Source organism: Mauremys mutica, chromosome 1, assembly GCF_020497125.1.
Source record: "Mauremys mutica isolate MM-2020 ecotype Southern chromosome 1, ASM2049712v1, whole genome shotgun sequence".
NCBI classification, from domain to species: domain Eukaryota; kingdom Metazoa; phylum Chordata; order Testudines; family Geoemydidae; genus Mauremys; species Mauremys mutica.
The window spans coordinates 74384552-74399138 of record NC_059072.1 but is presented as its reverse complement, the minus strand read 5'-3'; the positions used below and the strand labels follow the sequence as shown (position 1 = coordinate 74399138).

Sequence of the window (14587 nt, the reverse complement as noted above, 5' to 3'; positions counted from 1 at the left end):
GGCGACGAGAACCCCCGACGTCCCTTTGGAGCTACTGCTTCCGATCCAGTCCTGAGTGTCTGCTATCGCGGGTTACATCTCTCTCTGGCTGCTACTGCTGTAGGTTTATATACAGTTCCAGATACACCTTGATTAGCCTTACACAGTAATATTTTGGTTCAAGCCTTGTGATTGGTTTCTTACACTCAATCTTACGTATTGATAAAGCTATATTACCAACTGTATTCATGCTTAAGCTAGCCTCTCACATCAGCGAGGACTTCCACTGCTGTTTGTGGTTCAGACAGGAAACTGCAAACCGCACTTTAAGAGCAAGGTGAAGCTGGCAAACAGGAAGGCTACACGGACGCATTCAAAAAAGCAGATGCTGGGGGGGGGGAACGGGACTATGGGCTGCCCCCCTCCGCTTGGCAGAGGCCAATTCAATGAAAAGGGCTGCATCCAGCTACAACACCAACTGTAATAGTGGTTTGTATCAAACAATCTTTTCAACCCAGAATTATAACGCCAGCGCTATTCACATAGGACACTATAAATCTAGATAAGGACTTTTGGTCAGTAGAAACCTGAGCAATAGTTGAACTAACAAACAATCCAGAAAACAAAGACCAAAAAAATCCTTTTATCATTTTCTGGAGCCATCTAGGCCTGTTTCATAAAGAATGTGCTTCAAGTACTAGGAAGTCTAAGACGATGGGTTCATTCAGTTCTAAGTGCTATTAAGAGACAGACCTGCTTGAAAAAGCATAAAATAGACAACAGTCAAAGACTGGGAGTATTACCCTATTTTAGAGGCATGGAAACTGGAGCAGCGAGAGCTTGTGACTTGCCCAAGGTCATGAAGCAAGCCCCTAGAGGCCTAGGCTAGTGCCTTAACCCCCTCGGCGGCGTCCTCCCTATAATTACTTTTCCCCTTCATGGGCATTTTTATTACGTTCTATTTACAAAAGAAAAAAATTAACCCAAAAGGGCCCATTCCATTCTCAGATTACCCTTTCTTGGAACCAGCCAAGAAATAACCACAATGAGGGCCACGTGAGGGCCCTTTTAAATGTTCATCAATTACACAGGAAAGCAACTAGCATACAACTCTACAGTCCAAACTAATGACTCACAAAGTAGTTCTTATCTGAATAAAGTACAAACACAACTAGCCTGCTATACTGAATTTTTCATAGTCACAAAAATATTTGGCATCGGATTTGGTATCATTTTCCCCACCAAGCTAAACAAGATGCAAAGCAGTGGTGAAGAAGGCTCTGGGTTTATATTAACAGCTGCCATATTTGTTGTACAGGGCTCTGCTGTTAGTGTCAATAATTTAGATTTTCTGCAATTTTATACCTCAGAGCTTGACCCTACTCTTCAGAAGGGGCAACTTTTGGAGCTTTTCAGTCACTCCATATTAGGCAATACACGTTAGGTTAACATTAGTTAGCTAATGAAGCACTGCAGCATTCATAGGGACAGCTCTGTCTTCCCTCCAAAGCTACAAATACATGCATAGAGATCATCTTAGATACCTACAAAGACACAGCAAATGCAGTAGAAAGAGAAAACTGCAAAAAATGTCATTTTTATAGCCAAACTCAGGAAATTAAGGAGCTGATCCTGCAAACACCCAGGTGAGTAATTTACTGAAGTCAACAGTACTACTCACATGAGCAAACTTACATCCCTGTCTCATGAGTGAAAATTTAAAACCTGTGCAGAGGGCCTATCCCCTATGTAAGTCCCCCCCTACCCTTTATTTTGAGGTCTTAGGTATTGGCTAGTCCTGTTGCTAGGCCATGCCTAGGTGGTGGATTTCACCTGAATTGAGCAGGATTGTTAATTTATTCATCCTGGTTGGTAAAACATAAAATTAAATATGGACTCAATTATTATGTGACTCTACTCATTCTATCTGATAAGTGTAGTGGTTTCTTCCCACATATTTGGTCCCAGTCTCACTATTTCATTGCTTTGGTCCAAGGTCTTCATTGCAAGGCAAAAACTTTCTGGAATATTTTACAGTTCCCAGCTATGGCTCCAATCCTGCAAACTGTTCTGCAAAGGCAGAGCTCCTCACTCACCCAGCACAGTTTGCAGGTGCCGGGCCCAAGAGAACATTCAAATGGGAGTCACCTTTATATATATGGCAGCCTCCCAGCCATTATGATCAGCCTGCTGTTTTATCTGGTTCTAGTATTGTGTCACTTAACAGCCTCCTACCTTTATTCCTTAGTTGATGGCTACTTCCTGGATGTCTTCTTTTTTTGAGGAGATACTGCCCATAGCAAAAATTAAGGTGTAGTCTTATAAATCCCTATAAAAACGAGGAGTCCGGTGGCACCTTAAAGACGAACAGATTTATTTGGGCATAAGATTTCGTGGGTAAAAAAAACACTTATTCAGATGCATGGAGTGAAAATTACAGATTGGGCATTATATAATGACCTCACAAGTGGAGAACCTAATCGAATTGGCCCTGTCAACACTGGTTCTCCACTTATGAGGTCATTATATAATGCCCACACCTGTAATTTTCACTCCATGCCTCTGAAGAAGTGGTTTTTTTTTACCCACAAAAGCTTATGCCCAAATAAATCTGTTCGTCTTTAAGGTGCCACCGGACTCCTTGTTGTTTTTGTGGATACAGACTTACACGGCTACCCCTGATACATAAATCCCTATAGATACTCTTTAAAACAAAATATATCCCTCAGCTATGGACCGAACTAGAGATCCCTAAACTATCTTCACTAAGGGACTCTCCCTTACTGAAGCTATGCTAAGTGAGTCTTTCATTCATTATAGCAACTTTTGAATTCACATATTGCTTAGTGTCATTTTGTATTTCATTACGCATTAAAAACTACCACTTGAAATGCAGAACACACTCAAACGTACAGGCTCTCTCCTTTGACTGGGTTAGCAGCTGCAGCCTGCAATGACCTCATAAATGCATAGGGGTGCTCAAACAACTCTCCGTGATATTCAGCACCTTATGAGACTGACTGCACCATAACTAAGATGGGGCTGAATTTGTCTGGGGCTTACCCAAGAAGGACAGCTCTGCTTTATTGGGGGAGGGGGAAGAGAAGAGGGTCAGAAACTTCTGTAAAAAAGATGCTCGGTGGCTCTTGTTTGTCATCAATTAGCCAACAGTTATCATGTTACTTGGTAGCTGCCAGTGTTTCTGTGTCTCACTGCAAGGCTGAAGCATGTGGTTAGCTCAGCAGCAGCAGTATACACACACAGAATCTGGTTATCCCTTTCATTATCTTAAGAGTGGCACACACTGTAAAAGGCCGGAAAGTTCCAAATGTCAATGATCCAGTCAACCTTCTGTATCTTATTTGTTTTTAAAATGATATGAATTAAGGTTATAGTGATGGTCATCCATAATCAGATGTTCACAGATTTTAAAGCTGGAAGGGACTATTATGATTATCTACAATCACCTCCTGCATAACACAGCCCATAGACCCACCCAGTAATTTCTGCATCAAGCCCATAACTTTTGTATGAGTCGGAGATTATTTTAGAAAGATATCCAGTCCTAAGTCAGACTTTGTCTTTACTTTAAAGTTATGTCACAAATGGAGGGGAAAGAAGGAAGGAAAGATATACATGAAAAACATCAGGCAAATTAACATGCTCCACCACCAAGTCAATGGCCAAAAAGCCATAAGTCCACAATCAATAAGGATAAAAACTTTGGCTAAAAGCCTATCTTAATTCAGTGATAAAGTGAAGGCAGCAATTAGGAATAAAAAAATCAACATACAACAAATGGAAAAAGGGGAGGAATAGCAATTGATATAAATTAGAATGTGTGAAGTGTAGAAAATGGATAAGGGAAGCTAAAAACATCAGGAACTCCATGGCTGCTAGGGCTAAGGACAATAAGACGGCATTTTTAAAGTACATTAGTAATAAAAGAAATCCTAACAATGGTTTAGGCCCATTACTAGGCGAAGATGGTAAAATTGTTAATACTGCTGCAGAAAAGGCAGAAGTGTTAAATAAATATCTACGTTTTATATTTGAATTGAAGCAAGATTATGCACTTGTATTGTCCAGTCCATTAGTCCAGAGGATGTTAAGCAACATCTACTAGTGATTAACATTTTCAATTCAGTAGGCCTGGATAACTTTCAAAAAACTTCCAGAAGAGTGGAGGAATGTGCCAATATTCAAAAAGGACAAGTAAGATGAACTGGGTAAATATAGGCCAACTAGCCAGAACTCAATGCTGGGCGAACTAAAGGAAAAGCTGACATAAGATTCAACAGATAAAAAACTGAAGGATAGGAATGTAATTAATGCTAGGCAAAATGGTTTTATGAAATTAGGTCTTGTCAAACAAACCTGATTTCATTTGAAAAAGTGTACAAGTTTGGTTGACAAAAGTAACAGCAAAATACATAAGTGATTTTGACAAAGTATCATATGACATTCTGATTAAAACAATTAACAGTATATGATTATCAATAAAGCACACCTAAATGAATTAAAAGACATCTGTCAAAAAGTAATTGTCAATGGGGAACCATCATCAAATGGAGATATTTCCAGTGGGAATCCACTGGGATCAATATGATACCTGATCCAATTCAACATTTTCACCAGTGAGCTGAAAGTAAATATAAAAATCACTAGGGAGCCAATTTGCAGATGACATAAAAATTGGTGAAATGGTAAATAATGATGAGGACTGGGCAGTCATGCAGAGCAATCTGGATAATTTGGGAACTGGGGAATATGCAAACAAAATGCATCCAAATACAGCCAAATGCAAAAGTTATAAATCTAAGAACAAGTACTCCTGGGGGAATTCTGCGCTACTGCGTGTGCGCACACTTAATGAGCCCCACAGATTTTTAATTTTTCACGCAGAAAGAGCTTTTGCCAAAATATTGCCGCAGTTCCACCTTTTCCCACCAGAGGGTGCTGTGGTGACAGAACAAAGTTGCAGCTCCAGACCAGCGAGGGAAGAGAGAGTGCTGCCTTCGCAGTGCTTGTCACGCCAGGTCAGGAGACGGGGCTGTGGGGGGAGGGGGGCAGACAGGGGCTCATAAGGGCTAGTGGGGGAGGACTGGGGCAGGGGCTGAATGGAAGTGGAGGTGCAGAGACACATGGAGACAAGGGGAGGTGGGGCAGAGCTGCATAGGGACGGGGAGTGGCTGGGTGAGGGCACAGAGACTGGGGCGGATGTGCCTGACTGAATGGGAGAGGCCAGGGGTCAGCCAGGGTCTGCATGAGGGAAGCTCCTTAACAATCCCTCCCTGCCCCCCCCCCAAAAAAAACCCACAACCCTGTTTCATACTTTTCTCACTCACACCCAACAACCCTCCCAAGTTCACACCCAGGCTCCTTCCCAGCAATTTACCTCCCTCTCCCTCAGCTCCTCTGTTACCCCTGATTCCCCCAAGCCTTTGCTCTGCTTCAGAGGGGTGTGGGCAAGGGCGGCTCCAGGCCCCAGCATGCCAAGCGCGTGCTTGGGGCGACAAGCCACGGGGGGCGCTCTGCCGGTGGCCGGGAGGGCAGCAGGCAGGGTGCCTTCGGCGGCATGCCTGCAGAGGGTCCGCTGGTCCCGTGGCTTCGGTGGACCTCCCGCAGGCGTGCCTGCGGAGAGTCCGCTGGTCCCGCGGCTCTACCGAAGCCGCGGGACCAGGGGACCCTCCACAGGCACACCTGCAGGAGGTCCACCAGAGCCGCGGGACCGGCGAGCGGCAGAGCGCCCCCCGCAGCATGCCGCCGTGCTTGGGGCGGCGAAATGTCTAGAGCCACCCCTGGGTATGGGCAATATGGTTCTGTATTGTAGTTTAAATGAATTATTACTTAGAGTTCTGTATTAATATGCGTAGTAAGGAATCTGTCAAAAAACATTTCCTGAGTCTTTTTTTGTTGTCTATATTGTTACGGACATACTTGTTAACAGGTATTTTGAAATAAATGACCAAAAATAACAAACTGGTGTGATTATATTATTGTGACAAAATATAAAGAATTGTAAAATATTGTGCGCAGAATTTTTAAGTTTTTGGTGGAGAATTCTACCAGGAGTAGAACAAGGAACGTAGGCCAGACCTATAGCATGGGAGTCTGTATCCTGGAAAGGATTTAGGGGTCATAGTAGAGCAAATCAACATAAGCTCCCAATGCGATGCTGTGGCAAAAAGTGCTAATGTGATCTTTGTATATATAAACAGGGAGTAGGAGTTGGGAGGTGATTTTATCTCTTCATGCAGCATTGGTGAAACTGATATTGAGATAATGCATACAGTTCTGGTGTCGCATTTTAAAAAGAAGCTGAAAATTTGTGGAGACATGCAGAAAAGAGACACAAAATTGATTCAAGGGCTGGAGAAAATGCCATATAGCAAGAGTCTTAGCTCAATCTGTTTAGTTTATCAAAAAAAGGTTGAGAAGTGACCAAGGGAAGCGGTGGATTCTCCAAATCATCTAATCGAGTATGGATAATACTTTTCTGGAACATCTGCTTTAGCCAAACGAGTTATTGTGCTCAATGCAAGGGTTACTGGGTGAAATTAAGAATGTGTGTTATACGGTAGTCAGACTATATGATCTGATGGTCCCCTCTGGCCTTGAACTCGATGAATTTATGAACCCTCTTTACAGGTCTCTACTGTAAGTATCTACTTCCTATCTGTCTAAACCTCCAGTATAATACAAATGACAAATGCTGCCAAAACTCAAAATGTTTCACTGTCCATGATATGACATGACAGAGAAAGCAGCAACAGTTTTGTAGTAATAAAATTAGCGCCAGGTTACTTCAGACTTCTAAAATATGTTCTATAACTGTGTTGCCAAATACAAAATTTCTTCATGTATTCCAGACGTTCGGAAGTGTACCATTAAAAGACACTGTATGATGGATAAAAGTCACATTATTTTTTTTTCTTCAGTACTTCTTCTACATGTTTAAACACACCAGGATCCTCAATGGTTGGAGTTATCTGAGAGAAGAACATACATAAACATATGATAGAGAATTGCCAAATACCACATACAGTAAAGGAGAAATTGGTTCAGTATCTCCTCTAATGCTAATTTTTCTAAAGTAATTAAGAAGAAAGCATTTATAAAGATTCTGAAGATAAAATATACCAGGCAAAAATAAAATGACATTACAATATCAGATATTGTGAACCAATAGCAAAATACATTAAAGAACCAAAAGATTAAGTCACTTCTGCTGATGTGCTAGCGTCCCTTGTTAGAATAAAGAGCACCTATAGCTTACCTGATATGGTTTGCCATTGACAAGAGCAGAAAGAGCAGAACGTGGTATTTTGCCAGAACGTGTCTTTGGTATCTGTTTCACAAACACTGCCTTTCGGAAAGCTGCCACTGGGCCAATGCTTTCTCGAACACGCTTAACAATTTCTTCCAAAACTTTCTCCTCCTCTGTCTTTATACCTGGTGAGGAATTTCAGATGTTGTAACTACTTTACAACATTATACAAATCTTAGTGACACTAGACACGAGTCTATGAACAGTAATGAGCTCTCACCATTTCTTAATACACATAGCGCTAATGGGACAAGACCTTTTAAGGCATCTTCTTGGCCAACAACAGCACAATCAGCCACAGCTCCATGGGAAAGAACAGACTGAGGGAGAAAACAAAACAAAACAAAAACTCAAATAGCTGAATATATATTCTACTGTAATTAATACGCAGGGAGCATAGACAATCTAGTGTTTGGCTGGAAATAAGAACAATTCCTAGGTAACGCAACATACAATTGAAAAGGTAATAAAATGTCATCTTTCCAGCAATGTTAAAATGACAATGTCACATTTTAACACATTCCACAAGATCTTAGCTGGAAAATGTTATTTTGATACAATATTCACACAGTTATGCAGGAAGGAAAGAGCAAGTGAGTGCAGGTACATTCTTGAATAGCTGATCTATCACAATTCAGATACGTACTCTACCTGTAATCTTTCCAATTGTATGGAAAGCAGGGACTTGGAACTAAAGAGCCTCTTCAACCATAACTAGAGACTACAACTCTATAATGAAACACAAACTGCAGTATGTTAATAAGTGTCACCCCTTTGGGGTTTAGAGAGAGCATGGCCCCTTTAAATATTTTTCCTGAGGGGGGAAGTGCTGATTGTTCCAGAAGGAGGAAGTGCTATTGGTAGGAGGGGAAGCAGAGAGAAGGGAAGAGAGCAACAGGGGGTGTGTCTGGAGCTCCAGATAGAAGGGCTGCAGCAAGCAGGCCCCTCAAAGAGTGAAGCAATCAAGAACCTGCCTGAAGCCTGGGAGGGACAGAGCGGCTGACTGGGGACACTCCAGGACAGGAGCCAGGAGGAGCACTGTGCCAGGGAGGAATCGCCCGAGAAGGACAAACTGGAGCTGGAACCAGTATCACTACTGTCCAGAGCTGCATGGGGCTGAGAGTTCTGGGGCTTTTGACTTTGCATTGGGAATAATGATGGAGGCTGTTAAGTTAGTTAAGTGGGGAGGTTGTCGCTCTGCATGGCTTTGCAGAGAGTGGCAGAAGAGGGCACCGGAGGGGTTTGTTGGGGGAAGTTTACTGGCGCCAAAGACGACCAGGAGCACCCTGGCCTGGAGCTTTGCCCAGGACTCCTGAGCTCTGTGTGCAGACACATTGCTCGGTGTCTGCCCTTTCAGACTGTGGTACCACTAAGCTCGTGGGGCCTTGAGTTGAATGCAACCCTGTTTTACCGCTCCCCCTATATTTCCCCGTTGTTTTTTTCCTTTCACCCCTCTGTAAATAAACATTTCCCTTTCCTATATTCATTGTACTTTTCCGGTGTGTGTGTTTACTCTGAGGGGGTTGGAACAGGTGCCCCTGGGGTGGAAGGGACTTTCCCTGCTGCGTCCTGCACGCTTCTCTTGGACAGAGCTGCCTGCAGAGTAGACTCCACTTGACCACGAGGGCACTAAAGTTACATAAGTAATTTATCTGAAATTTTATTTTCTGCCAATCCAAACCCGCAACAATAAACCCACAAGTTATTACTGCTTCACATTTGTCTGTCAAGTTGAAGTATCAAATTAACATATACAAAAATGTGTCTCCTTCCCACCTAGTCACATCTCCTGCTTAGGGAACTTTCCTAATCATACAAAAGAAAACATTATAATGGCCTGTATAATCTCCCCATTATTCATTGGTGACCTCTTAAAGAGGAAAAAGGGAGATTGAAATTGAGGAGAAGAGTGCTCATTGCTGGATCACAATCAGAGAAAAAATGAATCTGCTATCTTTAGGGACCTTTAGATGGATGAAGACTGTTAGCGGGTGTACTAGATGCTGTGCAAACACATATGAAGGCAAAATTCCTGCCTCAAAAAGCCTGCATGGAGCAACACTATGGAGTGCTATAAGAATTTGCTAACGAGTAAGAACCTGCACATGAATGTTGCAGCTGAAGGAAGCTAAAATGAATGAATGCACAGACATTCATCTACTATCTTTCAGGTATCTCTGAGAGTCCTCTCCATTTCCTCTCATAATGTAGTCAAAACCCAGGTAAAATGAGACCTCAGTTTGCCTGGGCAAGAAACACTTCAGCTTTCCAAAATAGATATCCTGACTATAGCCCCTGAAGTACTCGGTTTTGCTCTTCATATATAACTAGGGATCCAGGTGTCCACAATGATTATAAAAACTATAGGATACGCATCCTTGATTTCCCTCCTAAGAAATTATTTGGATCCACTGGTGTTAATGGTCCAACTCTTAATCAAACCCTTCCTGTAGGAATTATAGTAGTGATAATATCCATTAATGCTTTCCTCATTGCTGATAAAATAGTATGCAAAATGTACCCAAAATTCACCATGTGTTAACATTGGCCCAAGCCACTATTTTTTAAAAGAGTGAAAGCAAGAAGGAGAAAGGATAAACCATTAGCTTAAGCCAACGCTTCTTTAAAGAAATAGCCTATTGCAAAAACAAAGATTTGCTCCCACACTAATGACGGACAGTAATCTAAATCCAATAATACATGCCTCAGGTTGCAGGGCAGCTGTCATAAAGTATGTGAAACCTGCTCACACAAACACATTGAACGTTCCTTTGCTTCCTAATTTGTATGTTCAATTGACACTATTTTTTCAGCACACATGTACATGATATCAACACGCTGAAGCTTTCTATACTTTTAAGGTAGCAGTGATTATATATGCATATTTTGCCTTAACTGGCACAGCATTAAGATAAATATCCTGTTAGTTATGGAATTAGGTTATTTGCAATAATATGAAAAGCAGAGTGCAGAGAAGATACAACAGACATTGTTTGGTTCTAGCCATCAATGAAGGGGTGATCATTCTGTGGATGTTTGGATAGTAAACTGACCTGATCCAGGACTGAAGAGGTCTCACCCTCAGTCTGGCAAAGGGTGTGATATGAGTATTTGAGACCAATCTCAGGCTTGAAAATAAATATGAGAGATAAATTCTGGAACTTCTCCTGAGGCAGGCATATATGCCTAGGAATTGTATGGACCGAGACTGAGCCTGAGATTGAACTTTAGAACCAAGTTTGAGAACAGATGTAGATTCGATCTTACTGACTCTGAGACCTGTTGAGTTGATCTTCCCTCATTAACTAAATTGTGAAGAGACAGGTAAACATAAATCCCTCGATGATGAAGATAGGCAGATACTAACAACAGACATTTTGTAAACACTTGGAGTGCAGTTGAGAGTCTGAACAGAAAGACCTGGAATTGATGATGATTGCCTAGTACTTGGAGATGAAAACATTTCTTGTGCAAAGGATGTATTGCACTGAACCGAGTGTACAGAACCAATCGAGTGTACTGAACCAATCCATGGGATATAAAGAAGGTATGATGGATGCCAGAGTCACCATGCAGAATTTTGTATTGGTAATGACAGTGTTGAGGAGCCTGTGGTCTACTGTGGAGCACCTGGTCTAGTATACTTTTTTGGTATAAGAAAGTATGGGGAATAAAATCCCTTTCCCCCAAAGGCTACGGGAACCAGGAACATTTCCACTAACTCCAGTAGTGACAGTTTTTCTTGATGCATGAGAATGGTCCCCAAAAAAGTATGGGGAAGGTGCATGAGGGGGGAAATGGCATGGAATTGGAGGGTGTATCCTGTCTGGATGACCCAAAAGCGCAATATTATAGAAGTCCAAGCACTCTTGAAAGAAGAAAGGCAGGTCCCAAAAGGGGGAAGGGAAGGGTACCAATACACATAGTCTAGTGATACTCCACTGAAGTATCAAAACTGTTACTTCTGAGAATGAGATGGTTGAGTAGAGAATGAAGAGGACAGTCTTCTCTTTTGGAATCTCTGACTCTTCTGATAAAAAATTAGGATAAAACAAAATACATGGTTGAGATCTCTGCCTTGAAGAGAACCATGACTGCAATTTTGTCCCATTGCATATAACTGTATTTGGCTAGCATAGCTAAGTAGTTTGCAATCCTGGCCTGAAGAGATGCCACTGAATAATCCTTACGAGCAAACAGATCCAATTTCTTTACCTCTTTTTCTCATGGGATGGTCTTCATTAGCTGCAGTGACTACTAGAAATGATGGTGCCAAGTGACAGAATATCTTTTATCGGACTAACTTTTGTTGGTGAAAGATACAATCTTTCGAACACCACACAGCTCTTCTTCATTCCTTCATGTCTGGGGAAGGAAACAGATGATAGCAGCAGATGCGAATAAAAATACTCTAACCCTTTAAGGGGACCTTGATACTTTTGTTCTATTCTCTTTCAGGTTGCTGAGATGCTGGAGTAGTCTATAATTTCTTTTGCTGGTTCAAGAATTCCCTCATTCCCTATTCTGCCCTGACTGTTGGGTTTCAAAATGTCAAATTTCCATTAAAGGAGTCTTTGTCTATCATTTAATGGCACCCCCTGAAGATTCCTTTGCCTGCTCAGTCAGGAGTGTTAGTTGACATAGCTGCTTTTTGTATATATCAAGGAAAATACAAGTAAGTGGGTAAAGAATAGAATATAACACATAAATGGAGACAACCACTAGAAAAGTGAACACACACAAAAGGAAAAGGTAAAATCTTAATCAATTAAACCCTCGGGATTGGGATATAAAAATAAAGTCAAAGCAGAGAAAATATCATGAAAAATTCAGTGCATCTCAGGGAAACATAACACACTGATACAACATAGGGAAACCATACAAAAAACAGTTGTAACCCTGAACTTGACATTATGGTTCCAGCTCCTAACATTAGGTTCCTTAAGTCCTCAGCCTCCCATTTTTTGCCTATGGACTAAGCCCTTCTAAAGCCTCTACTCCCAGTGCAGTCTTTCAGGCCCCACACCTGGCCTGGGTCCAGGTACCCTCCATGGAGTTCAAAAAGTTTATAGATAATTCTGAAGAAGAGTGAAGGGTTCCATATTCATAAGAACCAGATAAGAGCTTTAAAAATTAGTAGAAAGTTTTAAAAAAATACAATAAAATTTTAAAAAACATGCAAAATAGAAATATGGAAAATAGAAACAGTCACAAGTCATTCAAAAGCCGTAAAACTAAGGAACAAAAAAAAAAATAAAGAGGCAGTGTTTCTAGAATGGTAGTTACTGAAACAGGATGCATTTCTGTTTTCTAAAGCAGCAGCAGCCAGACAGTCAGGAGGGCACTAGTCGTGCTAAATCCCTTTAGTATTAATCCCTTGCTTCAGAGAAAAGGCGAGCAATGCCAGCTAAAAGAGACACACACACACACACACACACACAATGAGCACAAGATGGAAGCTGAAATTAACACAAATATGTAACAACTACTCATTGAGCCATAGGATAAATGGTAACTTCTGTAGTTTCACAGGGGCCTGATGATACTTATAGAAAATCTTGGTGAAATAAACAACTCTTATTGTTGAGATTTATAGTCAAAATCTGAGGAAAAACTTGCTCAACTATCTGTAGCTATAATGGAAAGGGAGATAAATATGCATACTCGACAAGGTGACTGTCATTTAATTAAAGGAAGATTCACTGAGCTTCTAATTCTGTTTTTACTGATCTTACTGAAAAGTTAATTGTGTTGTTGTTAATGTTTTCTCATTTAAATAGCAGTTTGCTCTGTAAACTAACTACAGTCTAGCTTTTTTTAGCTTGGTTTAAAAGGTGAATTGAAAAACTAAGTATTTTCTTGTGATTAAGTGTATATTGTTTTCAGGGGAACAAAATTACAAAACAGTAGGGAAGAAGACAGAAAAACAAGTGACTGAAATTAAAGAAAAGAAGAAAGCTCACATGGTACACACTGATAAAGTAGTACAATATTAAACATCAGGGAATTCACAACACCAGCCATTTTATCAGCTTCAGATCCAGTCTGAAAGATAAGGAACAACACCTGAATAATTTGTTTAACGATACAAAAGTAAAAGACCAGTGGCGAGATTCTGTGTTGTGTGTCTTCAAACCATCTTTGTGCCCTGCTAACCCTGGGTTGCTCAAGGGGCCCGTATGGTCCCTTGAATAACTTAACATTGAGGGGCAGCCTAAATTAGCACAATCCCTGAAGTGCTACGCTGTTGCTGTTCCCCCCACTGTCCCCTGGTTTAGACATGCCCCCTAGGCCAGGGGTTTGAGGCATGGGTCTCATATGGCCACATAAATTACCTTGTGCAAAGTCCATACCGGGTGTGTGTGTGTGTGCGTGTGATTAGATCCTCCCCACCTACATCTGGTGTTGTGACACCCCTTTCACTAAAAGGCCATAATGGAAGGAAGAATCCCTTCCCAGGTGGTGTGCTCATTACAGGATTGTGGAGTGGGAGGGGAGGTGGCTTTACGCGACATTTACATTCTCCCAATTCTGAGCCAATGTACATTAGCCTAGCACTCTTACATTAGAGCAGCTCTATTTTAAGCCAGATTATTCTCAGACCTAAGAAGACATTCCAGTATCTTGGGAGTACCAGGGAGCAGGGATCCCCAGTAATGTCCCTGGAGAATGAGATGGCATGGTGCGGAGCTTTTAATACCACTCTACTCCACGCAGAGATTCCCCTTATATCAGAGGTGGGAAAACTATGGCCCGCGGGACCTTCCTGCCCAGCCCCTGAGCTCCTGGCCCAGGAGGCTAGCCCCCGGCCACTCCCCTACTGTTCCCCTCCCCCGCAGCCTCAGCTCACTCTGCCGCTGGTGCAATGCTCTGGCAGCAGGGCTCCAAGCTTCTGGGGCAGCGCAGCTGCAGAGCCTGGCCTGACCCGGTGGTCTGTGCAGTGCGTGACTGGCTCCAGCAGGGTGGTGTGGCTGTAGCGCCACCAGCCACTGGTACTCCAGGCAGTGCGGTAAGGGGGCAGGGAGCAGCGGGGGTTGGATGGAGGGCAGGAGAATTCAGGGTGGTGGTCAGGGGCCAGGGGTGTGGATAGGGGGCGGGGTTGTCATAGGGCAGGGAACAGGGGGTTGAATGGGGGCAGGGGTCCCCGGGGGCAGTCAGGAAGGAGAGGGGGGTTGGATGGGGCGGCGGGGGGCAGTCAGGGGAAGGGGTTCCGGGGGCAGTCATGGGACAGGGAGAAGGAGTGGTTCGATGGGGCAGAGGTCCCAAAAGGAGGGGGGT

The 14587-nt window shown here is 42.4% G+C and overlaps 1 protein-coding gene across 2 annotated transcripts in view; it reads right to left on the bottom strand.

The window, feature by feature from the left end:
• Positions 1–5766: 5766 nt before the first annotated feature.
• ACSS3 (acyl-CoA synthetase short chain family member 3) overlaps positions 5767–14587 on the bottom strand; it is a 118363-nt gene continuing 109542 nt past the window's right edge. For both annotated transcript variants that reach the window (XM_044979778.1, XM_044979784.1), the window contains 3 exons: positions 7530–7629; positions 7259–7434; positions 5767–6971 (listed from right to left, as the gene is read on the bottom strand). In XM_044979778.1, the coding sequence (XP_044835713.1) occupies positions 6903–6971; positions 7259–7434; positions 7530–7629 (345 nt within the window). In that variant the 3' untranslated portion in view covers positions 5767–6902. The remainder of the gene's footprint in view (positions 6972–7258; positions 7435–7529; positions 7630–14587) is intronic.